Source organism: Convolutriloba macropyga, chromosome 4 (genome assembly GCF_964194025.1).
Source record: "Convolutriloba macropyga chromosome 4, txConMacr16.3, whole genome shotgun sequence".
NCBI classification, from domain to species: Eukaryota; Metazoa; Xenacoelomorpha; order Acoela; family Convolutidae; genus Convolutriloba; species Convolutriloba macropyga.
In genome coordinates, this window is record NC_134471.1 from 34,203,106 (window position 1) to 34,228,420 (window position 25,315).

At 35.3% G+C, this 25,315-nt stretch overlaps 1 protein-coding gene across 3 annotated transcripts in view; it reads left to right on the forward strand.

Annotated features, from left to right (window-relative positions):
- Positions 1 to 25,315, forward strand: part of LOC142337634 (dynein axonemal heavy chain 7-like) — a 291,470-nt gene that overhangs the window by 157,830 nt on the left and 108,325 nt on the right. For 2 of the 3 annotated variants that reach the window (XM_075387009.1, XM_075387011.1), the window contains exons 52-59: positions 1,454 to 1,611; positions 2,217 to 2,444; positions 3,142 to 3,286; positions 5,966 to 6,134; positions 10,543 to 10,752; positions 11,076 to 11,220; positions 11,881 to 12,031; positions 12,455 to 12,557. In XM_075387009.1, the coding sequence (XP_075243124.1) occupies positions 1,454 to 1,611; positions 2,217 to 2,444; positions 3,142 to 3,286; positions 5,966 to 6,134; positions 10,543 to 10,752; positions 11,076 to 11,220; positions 11,881 to 12,031; positions 12,455 to 12,557 (1,309 nt within the window). The remainder of the gene's footprint in view (positions 1 to 1,453; positions 1,612 to 2,216; positions 2,445 to 3,141; positions 3,287 to 5,965; positions 6,135 to 10,542; positions 10,753 to 11,075; positions 11,221 to 11,880; positions 12,032 to 12,454; positions 12,558 to 25,315) is intronic. The other variant, XM_075387012.1, reaches the window with a different exon arrangement.

The following is a 25,315-nucleotide window of genomic DNA, read 5'->3' on the forward strand; positions in this document are numbered from 1 at the left end:
CCGAGATATCGGCTTCGCAAAATTGCGTGGTGTAAAAATTTTTAGTCCCAAATATCGTTGTTTTGAATAACTTGCTTTTAGAATGAATGTTAGCAAGTATCAACAGCTTCTACGTTAGAACAAGCTCTGCGCAAATGGAAGTGTGTTTCTTTTCAATATTAATTATAAAATTCAAATAGATCTGTAATTCGCTATCTTTAGTCCGTCCGCATCGGTTGATTAGTATTTACTTTTCCCTCTCTAGTTCAGCATCACGGGAGCTAGGGTAATTTTAATTAATTGGCAAATGTAATAGAAATAGAAGGCTGGAGCCCTTTGTAGCAATTTTGATAATAAAGTTCTTAATAACATTTCAATGACGACAGTTTTTTTATTCCAGTCTTTATGATACTAATGCATATGTTAACAGTGTGCACCAGGGTTCCACCAACTCTCATACAGCAGATGGCAAATCATTAGTCATTAGTAGAATACTGTGTACGTCTACGAGATCTGGTTTAAACAGTTCTAAACTAAATTCTTTCTCTCTCGTTTCTCGTTCCACGCATTACTGAGCTTAATCAGCTTGATTGCGTGTTTTGCTATCTATAGTTTCGTTTGTTTCCGGCGGTTATCACATGCTCCCAGCTAATATGACGTTTCAACATAGATTGCCTAAATCTCAGTCAGCCTCAAAAATTTTTATGTCTAAACTATCAATCGCTATGATTCGAGCTCATTGGTTACAATTTTACAGTACCGAAAGTAAGCATGAAATCTTCACATTACCCTATTCTGGAGCCCTACTTATGAACAGAGCGCGTCCTCGGCCGTATTAGGCATGAGAAGATTGTGCGTGACAGATATTGCATGTGAAAAGTTTTTGGCTTTACTTCATTGTCCTCGACATCACTGTCCTCAACTTTGACTCTACAAGAAAATTGTCCTCATTTTAGGCTTCAATTTGGGTAGTTATTTATTATATATCGATTTCCAAATTTCATGCTTAAGGTGTGGTTGTACAGTAGGAAAGATCCCAGGTTCAGTTTGGGTAGGGTGAGGTAAGGAACCCGAGTCAGAAAGAATTTTTTGGAAAGACTCGATATTGTTTATGAAAATATTTTGGCTCGACTTATGAAAAGAATTAGGTTTGGCGTTATTAGTGTCCTCGACTATGTAATTATAGCCAATATTTACCCCTCCCCACTTGGAGTTGTTAAGTATTTTCATAGACCTCAGCTCCAGACTAGGGTAAACAAGAATAGGAAAACTAAAACGTCAAAATAATTATTGTTCATTTATCATATTCTTATACCTTCCATCTTGTTTGTTCAGAAAAAAAAGATAATTTATTCAATCTTGGTGCTATTGAATTGTACCAGCTCACAGTTTCATTTCATTAAAAAAATCTTTTTCAATAATGTAACTCGCAACAAAATCTTTTCTCTTCTTTTTTCTCGTCCCGTTTTTTCAGGCGGCATTGAGTGTACAAAACTGGGAGACAGTATCATAGAGTACAACAGTGACTTCCGATTCTACATCACAACTAAGCTGAGGAATCCACACTACCTGCCACAGATCAGTGTCCGTGTGTGTCTCATCAATTTCATGATCACCCCTTCTGGTCTACAGGTACAACATACCCGGGTCACCCATCATAGAAAAATATTAGAGGTCATACTAGGTCATGTATAGTTTGTATGATTTCTTTTCAGGCATGCAAAGCTCAAACAAAAGCCGAACTTATTCCCTAGATGCAGCAATCATTCGGCCTTAAGTTACTGAAACGGAAATAGGTAATCAAATATTATCTATGTATGAAATCAAAAAAAGAATTTACGGTGACGTCATTAGAGATAGTTCAGTCAACGTCCTGATCAGAAGCATCCAATCAATTGAACAGCTTACATTAATAATCTGAGGAATTCAATTTTAAAAGAAGTTAACAACTTTTCCTAATTCTAAGAATGATTCTAATTAAGTCTTTCTTTTTAAAACAAAGTTTGTGAAATAAGACAACTGATAAAGTGGTGGTTTATGTGTGAACCATATGACGTGGATACAACTCTAATATAAGTACTGCCGTATTATAACTTTTATGTTGATTTAACTTCCTGCATAAATTCTGAAAAATTTAAAACTGCTTCGTGCGTTCTCAAAGTTTAGCAGTGAGCAGTGAAGCCTTCAGCACGGCTCTAATACAGTAGATTTTTGACCACTTCTTGAATTGTTTTCAGGACCAACTGTTGGGAATCACAGTTGCAAAAGAGAGACCAGACTTAGAGGATGCGAGACAGTCTCTCTTGATCCAGAGTGCAGACAACAAGAAGCAATTGAAAGAGATCGAAGACAAGATACTGGAGACGCTCTCCTCATCTAAAGGGAACATTCTAGAAGATGAGACTGCTGTGCAGATTCTGGACTCGTCCAAAGTATTGGCCAATGATATACAGAAGAAGCAGCAGGTTATATTTCATGGGCAATTGTTTTTACGATGCAAAATTGACTAATATCAATTCCAGTCAAATTTTTTTAAAAAAAAGTCCATTAATAGAGTTATTGTTAAAGCGTCTATTGTTTACAAAACTTATTGTTTACAATACTTCATCTTGCGTCTTATTGGGAAGTAAATGGCCAATAGAAATCAGTTTTTATAATTTTTTCAATTGGTTATTTGCGAAAACTTTGAAATTGTAATTTTATTAACAAAAATACATTATAACGCTCAAAAGCAATCAGCATCAGCTCTTGCAGATTGCTTGCGAAAAAGAAAGAAAATCGTGCTCAGTTATGAGCAAATTATAGAATATTCAATTGATAAAAACGAACTATTTTTGAGAAAATATCGGTCATTTACAAGCTGTCCATTTGGAGCCTACTCTTTAAATTATTATATCCTTCCAAATTTGTCCTTAACACTCGTCATACCGTAAATTGTCGCACTCTTGCAATGACTATATTGTGATTGAGATAGAGAGTTCTGTCGTGGTAAAGTGTCATCGTCAGAAATATTTCCGCACCATTTTTCTTTCTAGCTCAATGTGTTTTTGATTTTGTTTATGAATGTCTAAATTTTCTAAATTTTGTTTTTGAAAGTGCTTCTAAATTTTGTATAAGGTTGTGTCTGAATTTTCACAATTTTGTTTCTGAATGTGTCTTTAGACTGCAGAAGAGACACAAGCAAAAATTGAAGAAGCTAGACAAGGCTATCATTCTATCTCATTACATGCCAGCATCCTCTACTTCGCAATTGAAGACTTGCCCAATGTCAACCCCATGTACCACTTCAGTCTTCACTGGTTCATTGGTAAACATTACAATTGTGACCCTTGCTAGCGCCAGGGATTCTGGGATTAATACCGTTTACGACCTGAAAAATATCTACCAAATTTTAGCAGATCTAGCACAAATAATGCATTGTCTGACTAAGACTTTGTAAGACACTTTGTCAGGTTTTTCACCATAAATAACAAAATTACCGGAACCTACGTGGTAAAAATTCTGCCTTTGACGGAAACGATTCCGCCTTTGTTATACGATAAAGATTACGTCCTACTTAATCTTACGCCATAAAATCTGTTCAAGTTTTTATCCAATAAAAATCCCATCTCAAAAAAAATTAATCTTTGAAGATCTTTTAAGATCTAGCTAAAGAAAGTGTAAATTGCACTAGTGTTAATCATCAAGTTATCTCAAGAAATTGAATGACCACAGTTTTTGTTTTTGGATATATTCCTCTTGGATATAACAAGAGTTTGCCAATTAAATGTCAATTGGAAGGCTACTGTTGTTGATTTTTGAGTAAAACAAATTGACTTAGTTTTAAGAGTTGTCATTTTTAAGACTACAAATTAACAAACAATTCACGCAGGACTAAAAATTTCACAAACAATTATCGGAAACCGCAGTCTCAAAGTCATACACCCTTCAGCTGCAACATAAAAACAGAAAAGATTAATGTTTGTTTAACAAAAAAATGGATTGGACAAGTCTTTAATGAGATTGAATACAATTTGTCAACAGGAAGAACAAAAATTGGTTTTCAAAAACAATCCATTTCAAGGTCATTGATAACATTAGCTATCAAACGAAATCTTTGAATACGTTCCTTAATGTCTCCAGATGTGTTGAAACCACTAGAAAAATTAAACTTTTGATATTTAGAAAATTGAGCTTATGTTTAATGAGAGTAAGCAAAACGTTTGACAAAATTTAGAAATAAGTGGCAAATTTCAAAAGAAAAATTTAAAAAAAAAACAAACATATTGAGAGCCGTAAGGTATGAACTGAAAGCATCAAATAGATTCTTTTATAGCATTTAGGGAAGTCAATTGTATGTTTCATTTTTGATAATCAGTCCTGAGACTGCAAAATAAACACTAATTACGGGAAAAACGGAAGAATTCAATTCAAGTTAATGATAACACATTTTCGGAAGCCATGAAAACCATGAAAATTTTACTGGAAATATAATGTATTAGCAGGGCTTCTCAATTTTGCGTAAAGTTGAGCTATCAGTAATTGATCTATGATAGGAAACTGCTATGCTGTAATATAAATTTAAAAAACTAAAAATGCTATAAATAGTTAAAAATCATCGCACCAAAAGAATCATAACAATTTTTGATTGTCAAAGCCCACGATGACTCTTTAACTAGTCCTAATACTGCTGCGCGTTCAATAGTAACAGGTTATTGTTCCAGATGTAATCGTAATAGATAATTTGGCAACAAAAATGTTCAATGTATTGAAAACAAATTATGCGTTTTAGATAATGATAACTTTCGGTCTGTTTTTAGGGTAAATTGGAGAAAAAGTGAGTCATCAACGAACGCTTTTTGGTTCCGTCTTAATAAAAAAAGGCTGAAGTTTGAAAAATTGAACTAATGTTGAGCTAAAATGGTCGGATCAAGCAAGTCAGCAACCATTCTCTGTATTTGTTGGCAGAACCATTAACTCTATTAACTCTATTGTTCCCAATTGAACAACTTTTAGCAAAATTTGCGAAAAATTGAGAACAAAAATCAACGGGTATCATTCTAATGTTCACAAAATTTTAAAATTTGGACAAAAAAAAACAAAATTCAAATAAAGCCTTGCCAAAAAAAACAAAATTCAAATAAATGTTTTTATTCTATATTATACGCTTTATAGGTTTTCTATTGATACCACTCACAACTCTCTACTACACAATATGAATATATCGATCGGCCGAGCCAAAATTGACAACAAAAAACAGTTGAGCATATAGTTCCTCCTCACTAAAGTGGCTCGGAACAACAACTCCAGAGTCATTTTGACTTTATATGAATTGAGACCTCATTAAGTTGTAATATTCAAGCTCCTAAGTAATCGTCTCTTTTGTTTCTAGAAATTGTTATCTTGGCTTCAGTTTCAGCTACCGTTGGGATGCGAAAAATTAAATGAGGAGGCCTAATATTTTACCCTAACTTACCTTAATTGTTTACCCTAACTTACCCTAATGTTAAGGTAAATTTCAGGCTTAGTTAATGCAAAGTTAAGGGATTTTTTAAGGTAATTTTAAGGTAATTATTTAAGGTAATTTTAAGGGAAGTTAGCGTAAAATTTAAGGTTTTTTTAAGGTAGTGAGGCCTTAACTTTTCAGGTAAATTTCAGGTAAAGTTAGGGTTAGTTAAGGTGAGTTAAGGAAAGGCAAATCTACCTTAACTGTTAAGGTGAGTTAGGATGTTTTTTAAGGTAAAATTACTTTAACTTTTTTTAGTGTGTACCGGACCATAATTTTACGTTTATATATACAGCAATTAGTGAAGGTACCTCAGTGTTAACAAATTAAAATAAATATGCAGTTATTTCATAAATGGACAGCTGTTCCTTGCCAGTATTCAAAGGACACAAGAGCTAAATGAGAAATGAACAACTCGGAATCAATACGTATAATTTTGTGGAAAACTTTCTGATTCAGAACTGAATTACTTTACAAATTAGGTATGGGTTTCTGTTTCAGCTCTATTCGTTCAGTCGATAGCGGATAGCAACAAGAGCAAGATCTTAGAGAAGAGGTTGAGGTATCTCTCTGACCACTTCACATACACTCTGTACTTGAGTGTATCCCGCTCTCTCTTTGACAAACACCGTCTCATATTCTCATTATGCCTCACTGCAAATGTACTCCTGTAAGTATGCAATACTATTTGCTACAATAGTCTGAGAACTTTTATAGGATTTTGAACAATCGTTTCGCCTTTTCACTCTGTGATCATAAAGAGTGCAAGCTCTAGACTGAGAGGGAAGCATTGAAGGTAATCCAGAAAAGCAGAACTTTAAAATCATCAATTCAGTTCTACCTTTCTGGTTTACTTCTATGATCCTCTCGCACTCTAGTCATAACTTTTCAAGCTTTAAATATGTGCTCTACAAAAAAACTTTATTCCTACCTCACTTATGATCCAAACTTCTGTGATCTTAGTTGTCATAAATTGTGCCTCCCCTGGCGCGCGTTTTTTTAAACATATTAACAAGACTGTATATTTTTATCTGGATGTCCACTACATTGCAACCTTAGTCAAATTGGGACGGTTATCTGCTAAGATCTTGCAAGATTCTTGCAAGACTCTTGTATGATTATGCATCATCTTGTAAGGGCTTTTACAAGACTCTTAACAAATAACCGTTGATCTTGCAAGATTCTCAGCAGATAACCGTTCTTCTTGTAATATTATTACCAGATAACCGTCGAGTGTGTAGGACTCTTGCCAGGCATCCGTCGCTCCAGAAAGGTGCCTGACAGCAAGCCAACGCTCTTGCAAGACCAACATAGCTATAAAAAAGCTTTCTGAAATGACCCGCCAAACACATACTTAAAGCGCCTATAAGGGGCTTAAACGACATGTAGCACATAAAATATTGTCTCAGCAAGAATGGTGCGTGAGCTCAGTAAATATTTGTACCAATTAGATACCTATAAAGCAATTTCGGTTTTTTATAGGTTTGCTAAAATGGTACCAGCTCTTTTTGGCTCTTTTTGGCTCTTTTTTTTGGCTCTTTTCGAAAAAATTGTCTATCTGGTAAGATTCTTGTAAGTGTCTGTAGATCACCCGATGACCGTTGAAATCTTGTGTCTTAGCAGATAACCCTTATTTGCAAGACTCTTACAAGATCTTAGCAGATAAACGTTTTTCGCAAGAATCTTGCAAGACTTTTGCAGATAGCCGTCCCAGTTCGTCTAGGGAAGCACCTGTAAATAAAATTAGTTCACAGAAGCTGAAAAAAACAACCAGCAAAAACAATTAAAATATGCGTTCGCATTACTAGTTTAACAGGTCGTCAAATCTTTCCACTGATATTTACTGTTTTTTACAGTTAATTACTGTTATAATTAATATTAGGAACCCTGCATTTTTGCAAATTTCGGGCTTTTCTCAAGTATCATGTTTGTGCATCGCCAAATTTATTATCATTTTTGTAGGAGCAGAGACAGGATTCAAAAACCGACTGTCCATGCTAAATTCAGGAAAAAAATTGTTTTCTGAACTGATTTTGCGAAATAAAATAGCCTAGAGAATAGGCTGGGTTATTATTATCAATTGTACGCTATTGTTCCGCCCCGATTTGGTGAGGGAGGGAACTGTTTACTCAAATGGGCTTTTTAGTTCAGTCAATTTTGGCTGATCGATACAATCATCGTAGAGAGTTGTGAGCGGCACCATTAGAAAGCCCGTCCAGCGTAGAAATTGGAAATCAAACATTTTTTTTTATTTTCGCTTTTTATAAGCAATTATCGAGGTTTGAAGTTGGGTGTATAGTAGACGTTTTTCCGTTGTTTTCGTTCACGTTTTTCATTTTTTGACCAAATTTTCGTCAATTTTGCTAAAAAAAATTTTCCGTTCGTATTATTGAATTTATCTTTAAAGATAGGGGAGGATTGTTTAAAAATTGATCTGCTTCGGAACCAATTGAACAGTTAAGTGTTTTCTTAGCTGCACAGCAATACCAAGGCTGATCTTGTTCTCACCATGGATCCTTATGGTAACAGGTTTTGAAATTTTAATGGGACGCAGTTTTTTTTTCAAAATTTCCGTTTTTTCAGTTTTTTATGTAAGTTTCAGCACTCAATTATTGACAGAAACTATTGTTGAATGAGTCCTAACGACCATATTTTGAGTTTTCAGAATTATGTTCATGGTTCAGAATTGTTTTCAGGTTTATGTTCTGGCTCTGACTAGTTTTTTTCTAAAATTTCGCTTGTTTTTCTAAAATTTTATGGAAATCTTATGTTTTGCTTTCATTTGTTATAATTTTTGTAGTCCAATGACTTCGTATCCCCAACCAAAGATCCAATTGTTTGTTTAAAAAGGTATAGTTTGACCTATATAAGGTTTTTATTTGTTGTCTAATGTCTCTTAAGACTTTGAGTTTATTTGTTTTGAGAATATGTTGGCCAATTTTTGAAATTCATTATCAGATAACGAGCCGAACTTCGTTTTTAACTTCGTTCGGCTCGTTATCTGTGAGCCGACAATTAATTTTTGTAACAGTTTTATACACAACTGATCGTTTCTTTTTTCGATACTACGTATTTTCATTTTTTTTCGGGCATAATCGTGGATTCTATAGGTTCATTTTGTTTTCTTGTTGAATTACAACCTTATTAACAGTTCCAGTTGAAGAAAAGCATCGTTTAGAAAAAACATAGCGTTGAAAAAAGACCTATCTGATTATTTTAATTGTTTTTGTTGAACAGTTTATGCTATTGGGCTGAGACAAAAATCTCTGTCAAAATTTTGTGGATTTTCTTCAATTTTTTTAACCTATGTTTGACTTTCTTTTTGCTGTTGTACGACATATACCTGATAATGAGTTGTGTCATATGCTTCCTCAGGACGTGTAACTGAACCTGTTTCAAGATTTTAGTTGATAGCTATATTTTTTAATGACTTTTAAAATGACTTCATGAAAATAAACATTCAGTTTCACAAATAATTTTTGAGATTCCAACGCTGTTCAATTTTTGGGTTGCTTTTGGTTTACATTTCTTTTTAGTCCTTTTAAAAGGAGGATGTTGATGATCAGATGAGAAGCAAGTGGTGATCTTTATTTTGGGAAGATAGCATCTTATAATTACTGTGCCTTGAACACTGTGGTGTTTGTAAAGTTGTTTGTGAAATTTTGGCTTCTGCCTGTATTTGATGATTTTTTTAGTGTCGTGAATAAGTCTCCTCAATAATAGACCCAATTGCTTTCCCGGAATTTTGCTACTTAAATCATCGCTTTTTGTTGAAATCTTATGTCTGTTATGACTTTTGAGATTTTGGATTATGACTTATGATGTTTGGATTTCTGAGCGTATCTTTTTTAAAATAGTTTATATGTCTATTTGTAGCCTGTAGTCTCTGTAAAGACAGGTCACAGCCCGTTTCCATTGAGCTATTATCTATTTTTTAACGGTTTTTGTTTCAACTATTTGTTTCTCAGCTTCGTTACTACGAGTTTTCATAATTTTATATTTGTTCAATTCAAAGGATTTTTGTTTCATTCTAAAATAAAAAATTAATGGTAGTAAACTCTAATTGGCAAGTTTGTGGTTTTAGCGGCTTCACTGTCATTTTTCAGCAAAATTTAATTGAACTTTTTAAATGGTCTTTTTTGTAGTCGTATGAGGTACGCTGGATAATGAGAGGTGTCGATTGCTCCCTATGGAGATATAACTAACTTCATAGTGATTTTAGTTAATATGTAATGCTATTTATCAATTTTAAATTGTTTTCAAAAATAGAAACGTTTTTGAACTTCGCACTTTTTTGACCTGTTACCCAGTGTCATTGAGGACAAGTCCCATATCTTTTCTAATGAAATGTACGTTAAATTGTTTTGTTTAGGATATATCTAATGCCAGTTTGATTTTATAATTATTATTTTTTCAATATAGACATTGAGTTTTGGTCTTAATTAATGCTTGTTATTTGGTTTTTTTATTGTCTTTTCTTGTCCTTTTAACAACAAGTTTCATCGGCCTTTTAGCGTGGCTCTATTGTGTTTCGATTGTGGTTTAATGAGCGATATGCATTTTTTTGAAAGTTTTCTATCTCTTCATCATTTGGTAGCCAGTTCATGTGGATGAGCGTGATCGGAACATTGCGCGTACGCTCATTTCCGAGCCTCCTTGTGTTCATGTAGTTTATTTATCTACTTGTGTAAATTTATTTCTCGTCGATTTCTGCTGTGTTCATTCGAAGTTGGTTGTGACGACTACTTTTCGTTAAAAATTCGGGATCTTCTCCGTTTGTGCCCCCCAGTTCGTTATGCACCCTCCCGCCCCCAGATGCACAGCACGTGTCATTATATATTAAATCATTATGTAAATATATGGCACGTGCGTCGGGGGTGGGGTGAAAATAATATGAACCCACTAAGCTGGGGGGCACAAACGGAAACAATCCAAAATTTGTTTATCAAAATGAAACAAAGAGTTTCAAAAAAACTTTACTGCTTCTTAAAGTTCGTCATGCACCCTGTTCCGTGAAGTTTATAATCATGAGTCAGCTCTTTTAAGAAAAACAGGCACATAAGAAGTGGCTGTAATAGGTCACGTGAGGAAATCGACAGACAGGAGTTTACTTTCCTGATAAACGCAAGTGGACATCAATCTGCTGCTGGTAGTGGTGGAGGTGGGAAGAGTGGTGGTGAGAAGGAAAGTGCATATCTAGAGAACCCTGCTCCTGAGTGGCTGCCCAAAGTCACCTGGGAGCAAATTATCTTCATGACTACCAAACTGACCCCATTTCGGGAATTCAGGTGAACCTTGCGAGATTGAACCTTCGGATTGCTGCTGAAATGTCTATAGTCTGATATGAACATAGTATGAAACACCAAAATGTGTCTATGATCATTCTTACTTTTTACTGGTTGCTTAGAACTTAAATATACACTGGGTGATCACCTACTGACTGTTTTCAAAACATCTGTTTGAAATTTTTTCCATCTTGAGACGATTCTCCTACGTAGATTCAACTTTTTATCTTCTTGTATGATTGAAAATTTGACTTTCCTTTCTTGAAGACGGAGACGGAGAAAGATAAAAAACGAAGACGGAGAAAGATAAATTTGAGATGTTTTAGGAAGAGTTTTATCGACAAACTGGACAGGTGGAAATTGTTTTTCCACCAGAGTGAGCTGGACAGTCAAGACATCCCAGATCCCTGGAACAAGACTCTGGATCAGTTCCAACAACTCCTCGTCTTCAGAGTTGTCAGACCAGATCAGGTTTGCGTCAATTTTGAAATAAGTCGCAGAATATTAAAATATAGCAATTTGAATTAAAATTGAAAGCTAGTAAAAATCAACTAAAAAGTTTGAGATCATTTGCCCCTTTGCTCCAAAATTAAATGTACTAAGTGAAAGCCAAGTTCTTGAATAAGGTATTTATTTTTTTCCTGGTCAAGAAATTACGGATAAAATTACCGACAACATTAGTCATGTATTGTAACCATTTTACCAATTTAAATTGGATGTCATCACAACAGAACCATCCCGAGTGATGGAAGGTTCCAAAATGGCAAGAAAAATCCTTGAACTTCTTTCATAATCTGCAATGAAAACTGAATAATTATGTAATCCATTGATTCGCAGCGTTTTTGCAAGATTGTTGGAAAAATTTAATTCTTTGGCCAGTTCTGCCGCAGTTCTTTTTATCGCAAAAAATCTATAATTGTTGTTCACTTTCATTAAAAGCATCTACTGGTTCCAAATTAAACATACTTTCAAAGAAAGTGGTTGCGACTTACCGACAAATTAAAAAGATTAAGGATAGGTTAGCATAGTTGTCTTTTGTAATGTATTAGGATACAAACGTGGAAAGCAGCTGAAAACTGAGTACATTCACTTAAAAAAATAGGTATCGGTAGACGCCTGTAATGTTTTCAGTTGGTGAACCAAGTGCGGAAATTTATCTCCGAGAAGTTGGGTCGAAACTTTGTGACCAGTCCCCCAATGGACATTAAGAAGTGCTACTCAGAGTCAAGCAATGTGAAGTCACTAGTCTTCATTCTGTCACCCGGGGCAGACCCAATGTCAGGTACGGTAAAACATGCAAACACTGTATTCTGTTAGATATATGTCTGATTACAGTCGGTAAAATTAACCTAAAATTGACCTGAGTTTCGCTTTCCTTGTAAGCCAGAGTTCTTTCTCGTTGTAAACCACTTTCCAGTTGCTGCCCCTATTTAAAGGGACTGCAACGCAGGGTATCTCAATACAAAAATATTTATCATTTTTGGCAAAGAATTCCAGGAAAGCACCCTTTTTAGCTTGAGAGTACACAACACAATTTCAATGACCGTTTCTTACAACTTAAAAATAATCAATTTACCATAAAAAAAACAAAATTAACAAATTTTTAGAGCCGGATAACCTAAAAAATAGTTAAATATTTCCTTATAAAATGTTAAGGCTGAATTTTTCCAACCTAAAGTAAGTGTTGTTGGTCAATTTGGTGCAGCGTTGAGTAAATTCGCGGAGGACATGGGCTTTTACGGGAGTATGTTCAACAGCATCTCCCTAGGACAGGGACAGGGAGTACATGCAGAGTCACTCATATACAGGTCACTATCATCATCCTAATCACTTAAAAGATCGTGTAAACAAAATGTCTTGGAGAGTCTTGTTCAGGCAATACATTCTCTGTTAAGTGCTGATACAATAACTTGGTCAGAAATTTGCCAGATCATCAAAATTCAAGAATCACTGGGCAACACAGCCGACCCCATCTCAATCTCAACACGCCTTATCTCGTGCGTGAAAGAAAGTTTTTGACTTAGCATTTATTGTAAAACCACAATGCGTTTAAAATGGTAATATTTCCGCCAATATATTGTTGTTGAGAAACGTTTCAATTTTTATATCAAAGTTATTCCCGCAGTTTCATTCTTCATCGCCTTATTCTACCCTTTATTTCAACTCCTCTATTTCGTAACCCTTTCAGGTAGTAATTGAAAGATTAACTACTTGCAAAATACCAGCTTTCACCGCTAATAATTGCTGTTTGTATGCAACCCCCGTCCTATCTTTTCGATTTCATTCCGCTCAGTAACTGATATGATTTAGTGCATCAATATGACAATTATTAGTGCATCAAAAAAATAATTTCATTTCATAAAAATATAAAAATTTCATAGAAAATTGTTTTCCAGAAACTCTTGAGCAAGCTTAAGTTGCACCACTATTTGAAAAAAAATTAATCTGCCAGATCCAATAATTATGGTCCATCTCTGTTAGGGGTCGTTTGTCAAAAATTTTGGAGACTTAATGAAAGGGAAAACGAAATTCACACACAAGACATTGGTCTATTTTGACAAATTACTATGAGTAGTAAGTAAATACTGTCTCAAGAAAGGGGGGTTATCCTACGATACTTAAACATGGGATAATAGGGGGTTATCCTAGACGGAAAGGGATTAAGGGGATTAGGCGGCCTTGAAACTCATTTTTCCGCCATGACAACCCTAGCGACGGTTGATTTGAAAGCTATTCACGAAATTTACAAGGAATTGAAAAAGGATTATTTTCAATACGGTGAAAGGTTTCTTTGTTTCTTGGCAACATGTCAGTACTTGGATCCTGATCATGATTTGGATATTGCGATGAAATTGAGACCCTATGGTGGACTGATTGGTATTGATAATTCGTCTCTGGACAAGTATTTCAAGTCTTACAAAATTTTGAGGTTGCATGCTATACTTCACGACGCTTCAGGTTTTATCTTTGAATATAGTGAAAAAGGGCCGGGCTATTCGTATGTCCTACCGTGTCCAGTGACAAACAAGTATCTTGGTCACGTGACAGGACTTGCCTTCTGTCTATATGTAAAGACTTTTAAAAGCAATTTATTCAGTTTGCTGGAATGTTGAAATCAAGACCAGTTGTTCTTGATCTTGAAGGCTTTCGACATAAAAAGTCTGGTTTTATTATCAAAGAACTAGCTGTTTCGACAGAAAATTTTTGCGATACTGTGTCATTTTTACCCCCAACTTCATTCAACATACTGTCTTCGAGTGAGAGACGATCATACATTTGGGTGTCAAAATATCTCCACGGTTTGAATTGGGAGAGTGGAGATTATCCATATTGTTTTTTGCAACAAATTTTTGACAGCATAGCACTTCGATTTCCCTTGGCAACTTTTCATGCGAAGGGAACAGAAAAAACAGAAACTATTCAGAAACTTCTCAAATAGGACGTTATCAATTTAGAGATTTTATTATGTCCAAAAATTGAAAATTTGAAATTTTACACGACACACCAATTTGTACTTTACATGTTTTAAGCTGTCCTAAGCGGCAAAGAAATCGACACTGTGCAAGAAAAAAAGCTACACTTTTTTACCTGTGGCTAACGAATGAATCGACGGTCCGAGAAAGCAGCATCGTCTCTACTTCAAGTGAACTTGTCCCCAAATTTAGTGGTTTACAGTTGTATAGCGGATGAAAATCAATTAACAGCTACATTTGTCCAAGAGGGAAAAGTTGACAGTCGTGGTCAAACTGTACTGAGGAAACAGCAAATTGTCTGTACTGGAGCTGAAATAGAAGCCTTCAAGAAATACCTTTCACTTTTGGAGTACTTTCAATTGTACCATGTCTTTGGAAGAGAAAATGCGAAAGCTGAAACTAACCCCTTTACCTATGCCCAAGCGTGCAGAACCAGTTCTGATGTCACTGAACGATAAGAGCCTTCCAGCTGAAATAAGACGAAGAATTGAAAAGAACAACGTACAGTCAATTGTTTTCAGAGAAAAAAATGACAGAGTAAATGCGAACTACACTGTTACTTTTATCAATGATAATCAAAACTCACAATTTGTATCTTATGAAATTTATATAATCAAATAACCAAATTTACCTCTTTTTTTAAAAAAACTTATTTTGAAATGAGTAAAGCAGAGGATCAGTTAGATACAGGCGGGGCAATAACTGACTTAGTGTTTGATGATAATCACCATGAAAGACTATCATGGAGGTTTTGTAATTCAAGGATACCACGATCAGAAGTTGTTTATTTTACACAAGTTTTTAATATAATATTTCTCATAATAGTTTCTCTGGTAAAACTTGTGTTTTTCCAGCTTGAATGTGAAGAGTCTACATTTTGGTTTTCTCTTCTTTCTTGTACAGTTGGATACGCTCTTCCCAACCCAAAATTATGAATAAAATCATTTCAACAACTGACCGGTTGTTTATGGCCGTTTGCGGTCCGTCATGTTGTGGAAAAACAGAGCTTATTTTCAGAATGTTACTCGAAAACACTTTTTCTCCAAAGTTCCTCTCGACTTTTTATTTCTACCAACATGAACAACCCAAATTTAAGTCACTAGAGGCAAAATTAAACATACAGTTTACCAAATTTTCAAGCTTCGATTTGATATCGGAGCTCGAAATTTGTCTGTTGGTGTTTGACAATTCATGTGAAGAGATTTTTAATGACAAAGAGTTTTCGAAATTGGCTACAGCAGGACGTCACAAAAACATTAGTGTAATTTACGTAAAACACAATTTATTTCAACAAATTAAATGGTCACGAACTATTGATCTTAATACAACACGTATAATTTTATTTAAATCACCCCGTGACATTCAACAGATTAGTTTAATTGGTCGACAGCTTAGTAACACGCAATTTTTGAAAGATAGCTACGAGCTAGCAACCAAACAACCCTTTGGTCATTTACTGATCGATCTGGATCCAAAAACATCGGACGTTTTACGTTACTGCTCCAATATTGTTCCACCAGGACCATCCGTTTTTTACCTTCCCCCAGCTAAAGCTGTTATAACCAATTTGAGTAATGAGAGAGAAAGAGCTTTGTATGCTGCGGCGAATGTTAGAGACATCGGACATAAAGTCAAAAGAACTAATAAAGTCGGCACCAAATAGTTTTTTTAACTTTCTTTGCGAGTGTTTGCTTAATGTTGTCAACGGTAACGTTCCCGTCAAGAAAACATTAATACAAGGTCATGAAAATTCATATAAAAAACTTTTATCTAAACAAACAAGTTTGAAAAATAAAAGGCAGATTTTTGCTAAAAATACGGTTCTTTTGAAAGGTATTGCTCTCTCGTGTTACCTTCATCTGAGGAAGTGATAATGTATACTGAAGTATTTATCTTAATTCCCAAAAGAATGTTCATGTCAACACAACCGGCAAAAAGTGAAATTTTTGACAATCCTGTCTACAAACAGAAAGCCACGCAATTGTCTCTCATTCAAAGAAACATGTTCAGTCCAGACAGAATCCAGCATAAATGTTGAAACAGATCATGAGGAAAAAGAGGAGCCGATGAGTGATGACAGTGAAATTGAACCTATTGTCACAAAAAGTACAACTACAACGTTTCAGTCAATAATGAGAGATTTGGGAGTGATGGAGAAAAATAAAATCGGAAGAGCAGAAATCATTCTCAACAAGATATTAGAATCTTCGACAATATCCATTGAAGATCCAGGTGGTATCATTCATATTAATAACCAACCACTTGGCTTAAAAGCGTCAACTTTTTTGTATAACACACAGCAGTCAACAAAGAAAATTGACATTCAAAAGTATTCTCGAGCATTATTAGCTCTCGATCTTCCACCTCATTTAGTTTCGAATACCTATGCCAAACAGATCTTGGAAGCATCCGAAAGCGAAGAAAAAATTTTTGCAAGCCCACGAGGACAATCAGGAAGCGGTTATCAAGTTACCAACAAAAGAAAAACGGGCACAAGAAAAAAGACGGCAGAAGGAGAGACCAAACAGCAAAAATGGTCTTACTTCTTCTGAGAAAAAAACGTTGGACCAACTGTATTTGAAGGGACCTGCATCGTTTGGAAACCCAAAGCGATTAAAAACCCAAAGCAAATTATCATTTGGTAAAGTTAAGACATACTTGGGAACCAAGTCATCTTTTACAAAATATCTCCCAAATCGTTTACGTTTTCCCAGACTTAAAGTAATAGTAAAAGACATAAATGAAATTTGGTCCGTTGACTTGGCTTATGTGGATAAACTAGCAAAATACAACAGAAATGTTAAATATTTATTGGTTGCAGTCGACTGTCCTTCCAGATACCTTCGTGTGGAGCACTTAAAAACAAAGTATGCAACGGAAACTGCCTCGGCATTTAAAAAAATGATAAAAAACAAGCAACCACAAAAAGTGTGGGTTGATGATGGTACAGAGTTTCTTGGAGCCTTCAAAACCTTATGCAACAAACGAGGAATTCATTTACACAGCACTTTTATTGAAAAAACGTCTGCATTCGCAGAGCGGAACATTCGGTCACTAAAAAAAATTATCTACAAGTACCTTGGAGAAAAGTGGACATACTCCTATATAGATAAACTGGATCAATTTGTGAAAACAATTAATTCACGAGTCAACCGAGTAACCAAACTTGCTCCAAATAAAGTCACTAAAAAGGATGTTCCACGACTTGTCTCGTTGAGCGCTCAAACAATCAAGTTTCAGAGACCCAAATTTTACGTTGGAGATTTTGTTAGAATTGTCAAAAAAGACGAAGCCTTCAGGAAAGGGTATAAACAATCTTTCACCGACCAAGTTTTTGAAGTAGAAAGCTTAGCAACCTTCAATCCGCCAACGTATTCACTTATTGATGCAAACGGTGAAAAAATTGAAGGTAAATTTTATCAACCAGAGTTACAGCTTGTTCGTGTAGAGAAAAATGAGTGAAAACCGTTTCACCGATGAATTCACTGTGCATGTTATTTCATCTGCTTCAATGGAAATTTTTGACTCTAACACTCTCAGTTCACTTCGAAACTTTTTCAATGATGAAATTCAACTCACTGGTGACTGGAGAGTAGCTCTCAGTGAGATCATTTTCCCCACAAAAATTGAGCATATTGTAAATGGAGACATGGTAGTATATAGCTTAAAAGGGTACGAAGACAGCCAGAAAAGGGCTACCGAAGACAATGTGATCTCTCGTCCGTATAACGGTGAAAAATTGTCTATCATGACAGGAACTTATAACTCAGTTGTTGAACTACTAACTACTATCAAACTAACTGTTGGACTACCAAACTTTTCATTCAGAGAGATCAAGAAAACTGGAAAGTTTGAAATTTTGATGGGGGAAAATGAAGGAATTACTTTTCCCAGTAAAGAAATTCCCAGCATTATTGGTTTTTCGGGCATTCCAGATGGCAGTGGAGTACACATAGGGTACAAAATGAAAAGCGCAACATCAAACAGACTAATGAAGAGTGATGAAACGGCAGCATACTTTGGAGAATTTCCCGTTGATCTTTGCTCGGGAAAGCACGTAATTTTAATATACGAATATTATTGAGTACCAGTACGTCGGTGATACAAAAGCCCCCTTGCTTCGAGTCATTGATTCAAAACAACGTCTGAAAAACTGTAGTGTCTGCGAGCTTGAACCAACTCATCGAATTGTTTTTTCCAATTTAGATTACAAAAAACTCTTATCAACCACCATACAATCAATATCGATTGAGCTTCGCAAAGAAACGGGAGAATTGGTTCCCTTTTCGGGAACCGGTAAAGTCATTTTAACCCTTCAGTTCAAAAAATTTTCCAATTAGCATGGACCCTTATTACGCTAAACAAGCAACATCCTTACCACATTTCTCTGGCCACTACCGGCAAAGAGGCAGTGGTTTTGGTGCATTAGCTGCGGGAATTGGGTGGGTCGCTTTGCCCCTAGCTGGACGTTTCATTTCTCCTACTGCAAACCGTATTGGAAAAGAACTTTAAAAGCAAAGTGTTCCAGAGCTGCTAGACGTTGTCAGCAGTAAAAAATCACCCAAACAAGCACTAAAAAATACAATAAGCAACACTGTTAAAAAACAAACAGGGGGAGCAAGATTTCGGCAACAAAGAAAAACGATTAGGAGTCGCTCAAAAAAATCACCAAGAAAAACATTAACCAAACAAAAGTTGGTCATTTCAAAACAAAAAGTTCCAAAAAGAAGTCGGTCTGATTTCTTTTCTCAAGTTAAATATGATTGCTAACCTGTTACCAAACGAAGCAACCCATAGCTCTTTGGATCTCTTTGAGAAGCCGGCGCTCTTGGTGACTTTCGATGGAAGTTTTTGTCAAAAATTGGGACCTGTTCATAGTCCTGATGGACCCATGCTAGAGTTCGAGGTAACTGGTGACCGTAACAACTTTATTGATTTGCAAAAAAATTTTTTGGAAGTCAAATGCAAAATTGTTCAGTCTTCGGGAGCTGATCTCAAATATGACGGGGCAGCTACTGCTGACACTGCTAAAACCGATGCTCCATTCTTTTGCAATATTGTGCTACATTCACTTTTCTCTGACTGCACAGTGTGAACCAACGGGTTGAAAATCTCTAACGCAATTGGAAATTACGCACACAAGAGTTTTATAGAAACTGAGTTCTCACATAACAAAGACGCAAAGAACACTTGGTTGGCATGTCAAGGCTATTCTTACGAAGAACATCCATCTGCAATAAAAGCAGGTGAAATTGCTCGAAGAAAAAACTCGGTCAGAGAGTCAGCAGGATGCACTTTTTATGGTAAAGTAGCGGTAGACTTTTTCACATGTGATAAACACCTGCTCAGTGGTGTAACTCTTCGTATTGCATTCAGAAGATCTATTGATGGTTTTGTTATCATTTCGGATTATGCTGCAAAACATTACAAGGTGAAAATTGTTGAAGCTAATTTGTACGTTCGCAAGATGACATTGAAAGACGAGGTCGTGTCTGCCATTGGAAAAAACCTTGCTTACTAGCCCTGCTGCCTATCACTACTTTGAAACTTTGACAAAGACGTTTTTGGCTTCAACTGGTCTGCATAGTTGGAAGCAAGAGGACATTTTTGCACGAGATCCAGTCCGAAGACTAGCAATTTGTCTCAATACGAACGAAGCTTTTTTGGGCAACAATATGCAAAATCCTTTTCATTTTCAAAAATTTGACTTGGAACAGATATATATTTATCGCAACGGGTTACCAGTGGCTGATAGCCCAATATCTACAAATGATAACAAACGCCTTTATTTTAATACAATATCCGATTTAGCCTATATTGATAATGGGCATGGAATAAGTCTGTCAGACTATCCCAACCATTTTATAATGGTATTTGATCTGACTAGCACCCAACAAGCTTCTCATGATTTTATACACCCGGAGCTAACAAACTGTTCCATATCTATCGAATTGAAGTTTTCAGCAGCGTTACCGACCAACATTGTAATTTTTTTTATTGGAGAAAAAGCTAGTACAATTTTTGTTGATACTGCGCGACGAGTGTCAAAAAGTCATATTCTAACAAACTGATGATGGACGAAGATGATATTAATGGTTTAATTCAGAGATGTCAAAAACTTAAGCACAAATTTCTGTATTTGCAGCAGACAATTTTCCTTCAAAATTGAAATCAAACACTTTTTTAATAGTAAACGCGTCAAAATCTCAAAGTCCTGGCACGCACTGGCTCCTCATATGTAAAATTAACGACCATCTTCTGTTTGCTGATCCCCTTGGACGCTCCTTGTCTTCTTACAAGAATATCTATCAACGACTTGCAAAAAACAATGTACAGTTTCACCAATTACTTTAAAACCAACCAATTCAAGGTCAAAACTCAGAATTGTGTGGACTCTTTTGTATTTTTATTGCTCATTTAATATTTGATGATAGACAAATTGTAAATTGTAGTGAATTTCAATTGATTCGCTTTGCTCTTCACATGATGCTCTAACAAAACTAATATTGTGAAATAAATTTTTTTTTAAACTGAATTTTTTCTTCATATGCAAGACGAACAAATAGTAAATCAGAATCAATGTTTAGTTTTCCAAAACCACTCATAAATATATCCATAATCTGACAAAAAGCACCAGAATGAGGACCACTCAAAATTGTTTCCACTCTTTTTAAAGTTTCATTACTAAATTGATCAGTTTGAGTTTTCGAAGAAATTGTAGAACATACAAAATTGTGAATAGTTTTCTGTGGTACAATTGATGTAGATCTCGCCAATGTTTTTGAGATTCCGCTAGTGACCGCTGTAGATTTTGATAGTTTGGTTGCCGCTGTTGCCAAGGATGGAAGTTGCTTGCGTACATTTGCTGTATCCATTTTCTCTCCAGATTTGTTATTAAAGTCAACGGCAAGCTGTAATTTTGAAAATGTATCTCCTTTAAATTCCAGACTCGTTGAGGTTGAAAATAAGTGTCTGAGGGTATTGAAGAGACAGGGAACTGCAAAAATTTTGATTAGCTTCATGGTCTCAACATCGATTGCACTCTCAATCAGAAAGTGAAAATGGTTAGTTGGTAACTGACAAAATTCAGACTCAAAATGAGGACACACAGCATAGTTATTCGAAGCTGTTAAGTTTGGCTTTTCATCAGCAATTAAAAACTTGAACTGCTTTTGAAATTGTTTGAAATAGTTGGGAGAGCGCTCAAACATTGCTTCCACCATCTCTACTAAACTGATCAAATTTCTGCTTCTTTGCTGGGGGTGGTTTTGAATCTTGCGTTGCAGCAGCTTCACGTATTTTTTCTGCTTTTTTGACTAAATTTCCAAACTCTTCTAGAGTTGGAGAAATTCTCTGTTCAAACTCGTAATCCTCGGCCGCTTTCTTGAACAACTTTAGAAACACATATATTCCGGTTCTTTCGTAAGTCTTTAAAGTTGCCCTGACCAAACGCTTTTCAGTTTGGGAAATGTCGAAATAGCAATCTCCAAACTGGGTGTCTTTTGAGGAAGTAAAAGGCGTGGTAGGCAACTTTTTTTATCACATGCTCTTAATGTAAATAACTACGAAGTTAGGAGGCGCGGCAAGTTGGGATCAAACCAGTGTCGTCATATTTTTAATTAAATCCAAGTGATTGGTAAATACAATCTCAAGTACGCCCCACGGCGTACTTGAGAATGTTCATTTTAGACTTTTATACGTATGTGACCTTAGATAATAGTTAATTAAAACCATACCTTTATAAACCACCAGAACCTACTTGCAAACAGAGATAACAAGTACATGTGTTTTGTATATAAAGCAATAAATTTATCAACACAACCCCACTTCTGTGTTGGAGAGAGTTAAACATTAATAGTGTAGGGACCCATGTATTTTACAAGTTGATTTAGAACAGATGTGACCCTAGATAGTATAGTGTAGAGACCACACAAAATTTACATGAAACCATTACAAAACAGATGTGACCCCAAATTCCTCTGTAAAGGAACCACAGTGTGGCTAACCACATGTTTTATACAATATATTATGCAACTAGGTGTGATTATGCTCCAATCATTTGTTTGGTCTTAGATAAGGCGAACCTTGCGAAACACATGTTGGGAAAGAATTTTGTACTTGTGTTCATTTCTTTCTTTTGCTCTTACCTAACAGTTAACTATTGAATCGAAATTGAACTTCAAAACAATGTCCGTGAAAATTCTTTCGGAGTCTGCTATCTCTTTTGAGAGAACTCTTGTTTACCAAACCGTGTTTGAAAATTTTGTCGTTCTGATACAACAGAAAAGAAAAAACGATTTGTGGTACACTTACCAGCATTGTTTGATACCGAAGCTATTTATTAACGCTATTGCTGCCCTACCGGAAAAATCAGAGCCTGCTGAATCCAGTATCATTACTTCTGGAGGACACTTACCACCAAAAACTATACCACAAATGCATTCGACTGAAGAAACTTTGCCGGAGGAAGTGAGACGTATCTTGTACAGATACGACTGCGATTGTGTGCCCTTATTCGAGAATCAACTTGGTACATATCAAGCCTACGAAAATTTGGGTGATATGTGGGGTGTCAAATCATCACCATCCTCACCGGACAGTTAGCCACCGAGTGTTTCAAACAGTGTTCCAACAACTCCTGCTGTGGATCCAAGCCCAACTTTTACTCCAACCCCAAGTCCGTCACTCTTTGAGGATTTCCAGAGGAAGAACAAGATCTCTGACAATTTTGCAAGTCAGTTTGATGTCAACATTTTATCTGGTTCAAACTGTCAGACACCACAACCCCGAACAAATTCAGCCGATTTCAAGACACCCAATTGCTCGGAAACTCCAGTAGTGTGCGCAGCACCAAAAAAAACGAAGACAAGAAGACTCTCTAATGGACTTTTTTGACCTCTAACAACTTATTTAATATTGAATTGTTTTTCCTTTGCACTTTGGTGTGTTGTGTTACTGGCTTTTCTGAATAGCTCGCTAATTGACACTCGTCTTTTAATCTTTTTACATAGCTAGCAGACTTTAGAATCAGAATTTTACAAAAATGGACATGTTCAAACATGTTCACAAAAATAGTATCGTTTAGTTAGACAAAGTTGGGAGAAAACTTCCAAAATGGACATGTTCAAACGTGTTCGAATATATAGCAGGAAGCAAACAAGCTTCTGATTGGTTGAGAGAAAATTTGTTGAGAAAGCTATTGAAATGTAAAATTAGGTTTGAACAAAAGCTTCAAAAAATGCATAAAGGCCTTATCAAACAAAAACTTCATATAGCAAATCCTTCTTCGTATGCTGATATAATATCAGCGCTCCTGTTGGGTATACCTTCAGTTGTTAGTTAAACTAGTAAAACATCATTTTTTCAGCAAAAAGGAGGAAAAAAAGAAACGATTTTTTTAGAAATGAGATTTTTCCGGTTTTTTTGCTTAATAAATTTTTTTCGACTGAACGAAAACTCAAAACCTGAACGCCATCACCAACTGTTTTTTGTGGGCTACCGATATGAATAAAAAAATTGACCGCATTTCTTCTAAAAAAGTTGAAAAAAAAACAAAGAAAAAAATTTTTTTTTGTTTTTCATGTTGACCTTTGACCCCAAAGAAGTCGGCTCCAACAGATAGTTGGGATGAAATTGATTATTGGGTTTACACTATCAGACACTGTACTACAAAAAAGCTCATAACGCTCGTCAAAATAAACTCAATCCTTCATGAGATAATTAACCATTAATTAACAGCTAATTATTAACTAATTAGTCTAATTAGTAATTAACGAAAAAAAAATCCCATTTTTTTAAACGGATTTGTAATCAGTGGTACATGCTTGTCACTTTTGGTCATAAGGGTCAGGGTCGAAAAACGGCTCCTTCACCGATTTTCAAAACATCTGGACATTAACGTCTCATTAACATCTGGCATTAATTAGCAATTGAAGTACCCGAAATAATAATGATACACCAGGTTTTTTCTAAAAAACCGATTTTTTGGGGGCTGGAGACAAAATCATCTCATAACAGCTGTCATCGAAAAATGCTTGCAACGGGGGGCTTGTCATTGGCTGTCATGTGATGACATTGATTGATCATGATTGACAGAAAATCTAACTTTTTTCCTGATAAAGATGAGGTATTTTTTCTTGTCGGGTCCTACGTTTTAGTGCCCGGGGAACATTTTTGGTTATGATGACCAACATCGTCAGACGCACCCATCTGGCATCTACAGTAAAAAAAAACTACAAAAATCGCTTTTTTTTGCAATATTAAGCGAAAAAAATTGAACATTTCATTTGCTTTTAGTAGATTTTTTAGCTGTTCAAACACCGTGACAAAAATAAAACTGTGTATGATAACCGTCCAAAGCATCCCTTGTACTTAAAATTTAACAAAGTGTACAAAAAAGCGATGTTTTTGCAATATTATTCAAAAATTCTATGGAAATCAAATCAAAACTTTCTTTTTATGTAGGCTACTGGAGTGTAATTTTACATCTAACGGGTTCAAACACAAATGTTTCCTCTACCCTTATGTCATTGGAGCACTTTATCTATGAAAATGAAGAAAAAAGATTAAAATATTTGATTGAAAGATCATTAAAAATTCATTAAAAGTTTACTCTGACTAAACCTAAAAGTTAGCAAATCAAAAAATTGCAATTGATATGCTTTGTTACATCACATATAACTAATAACTAAAAGGAACTACCCCTGGTTTTAAAAAAATCTTTTTATATATTGTACTAATAATTCGAAAATAACAAACAAGTTTTATCATGTCAGTGTTGTTCAGTGAGAAACGTAAAGTCAAGCGCTACTTTACGTTCAACGCAACTTGATATGTTCATAGTAGTTGACTAAAGCAAGGACGCGCTCTTATTATCCAATCAAATTTAAAAATTTTGAAAGTTTGAATTGCGCGCGTCTTATATGAACCTCGTGTGGAATAGAAATAAATTCGCCATTTGAAGTTGAATTACATGTTTACGAAAGTTGTCATTATCTCTGTTAACTTTTGAATCTTGAATTTTTCAACTATGGTTTTTAATTGCAAATATTGTTCGGCAACTTTTGCAAACAGAGGAAATCGATCTCGCCATG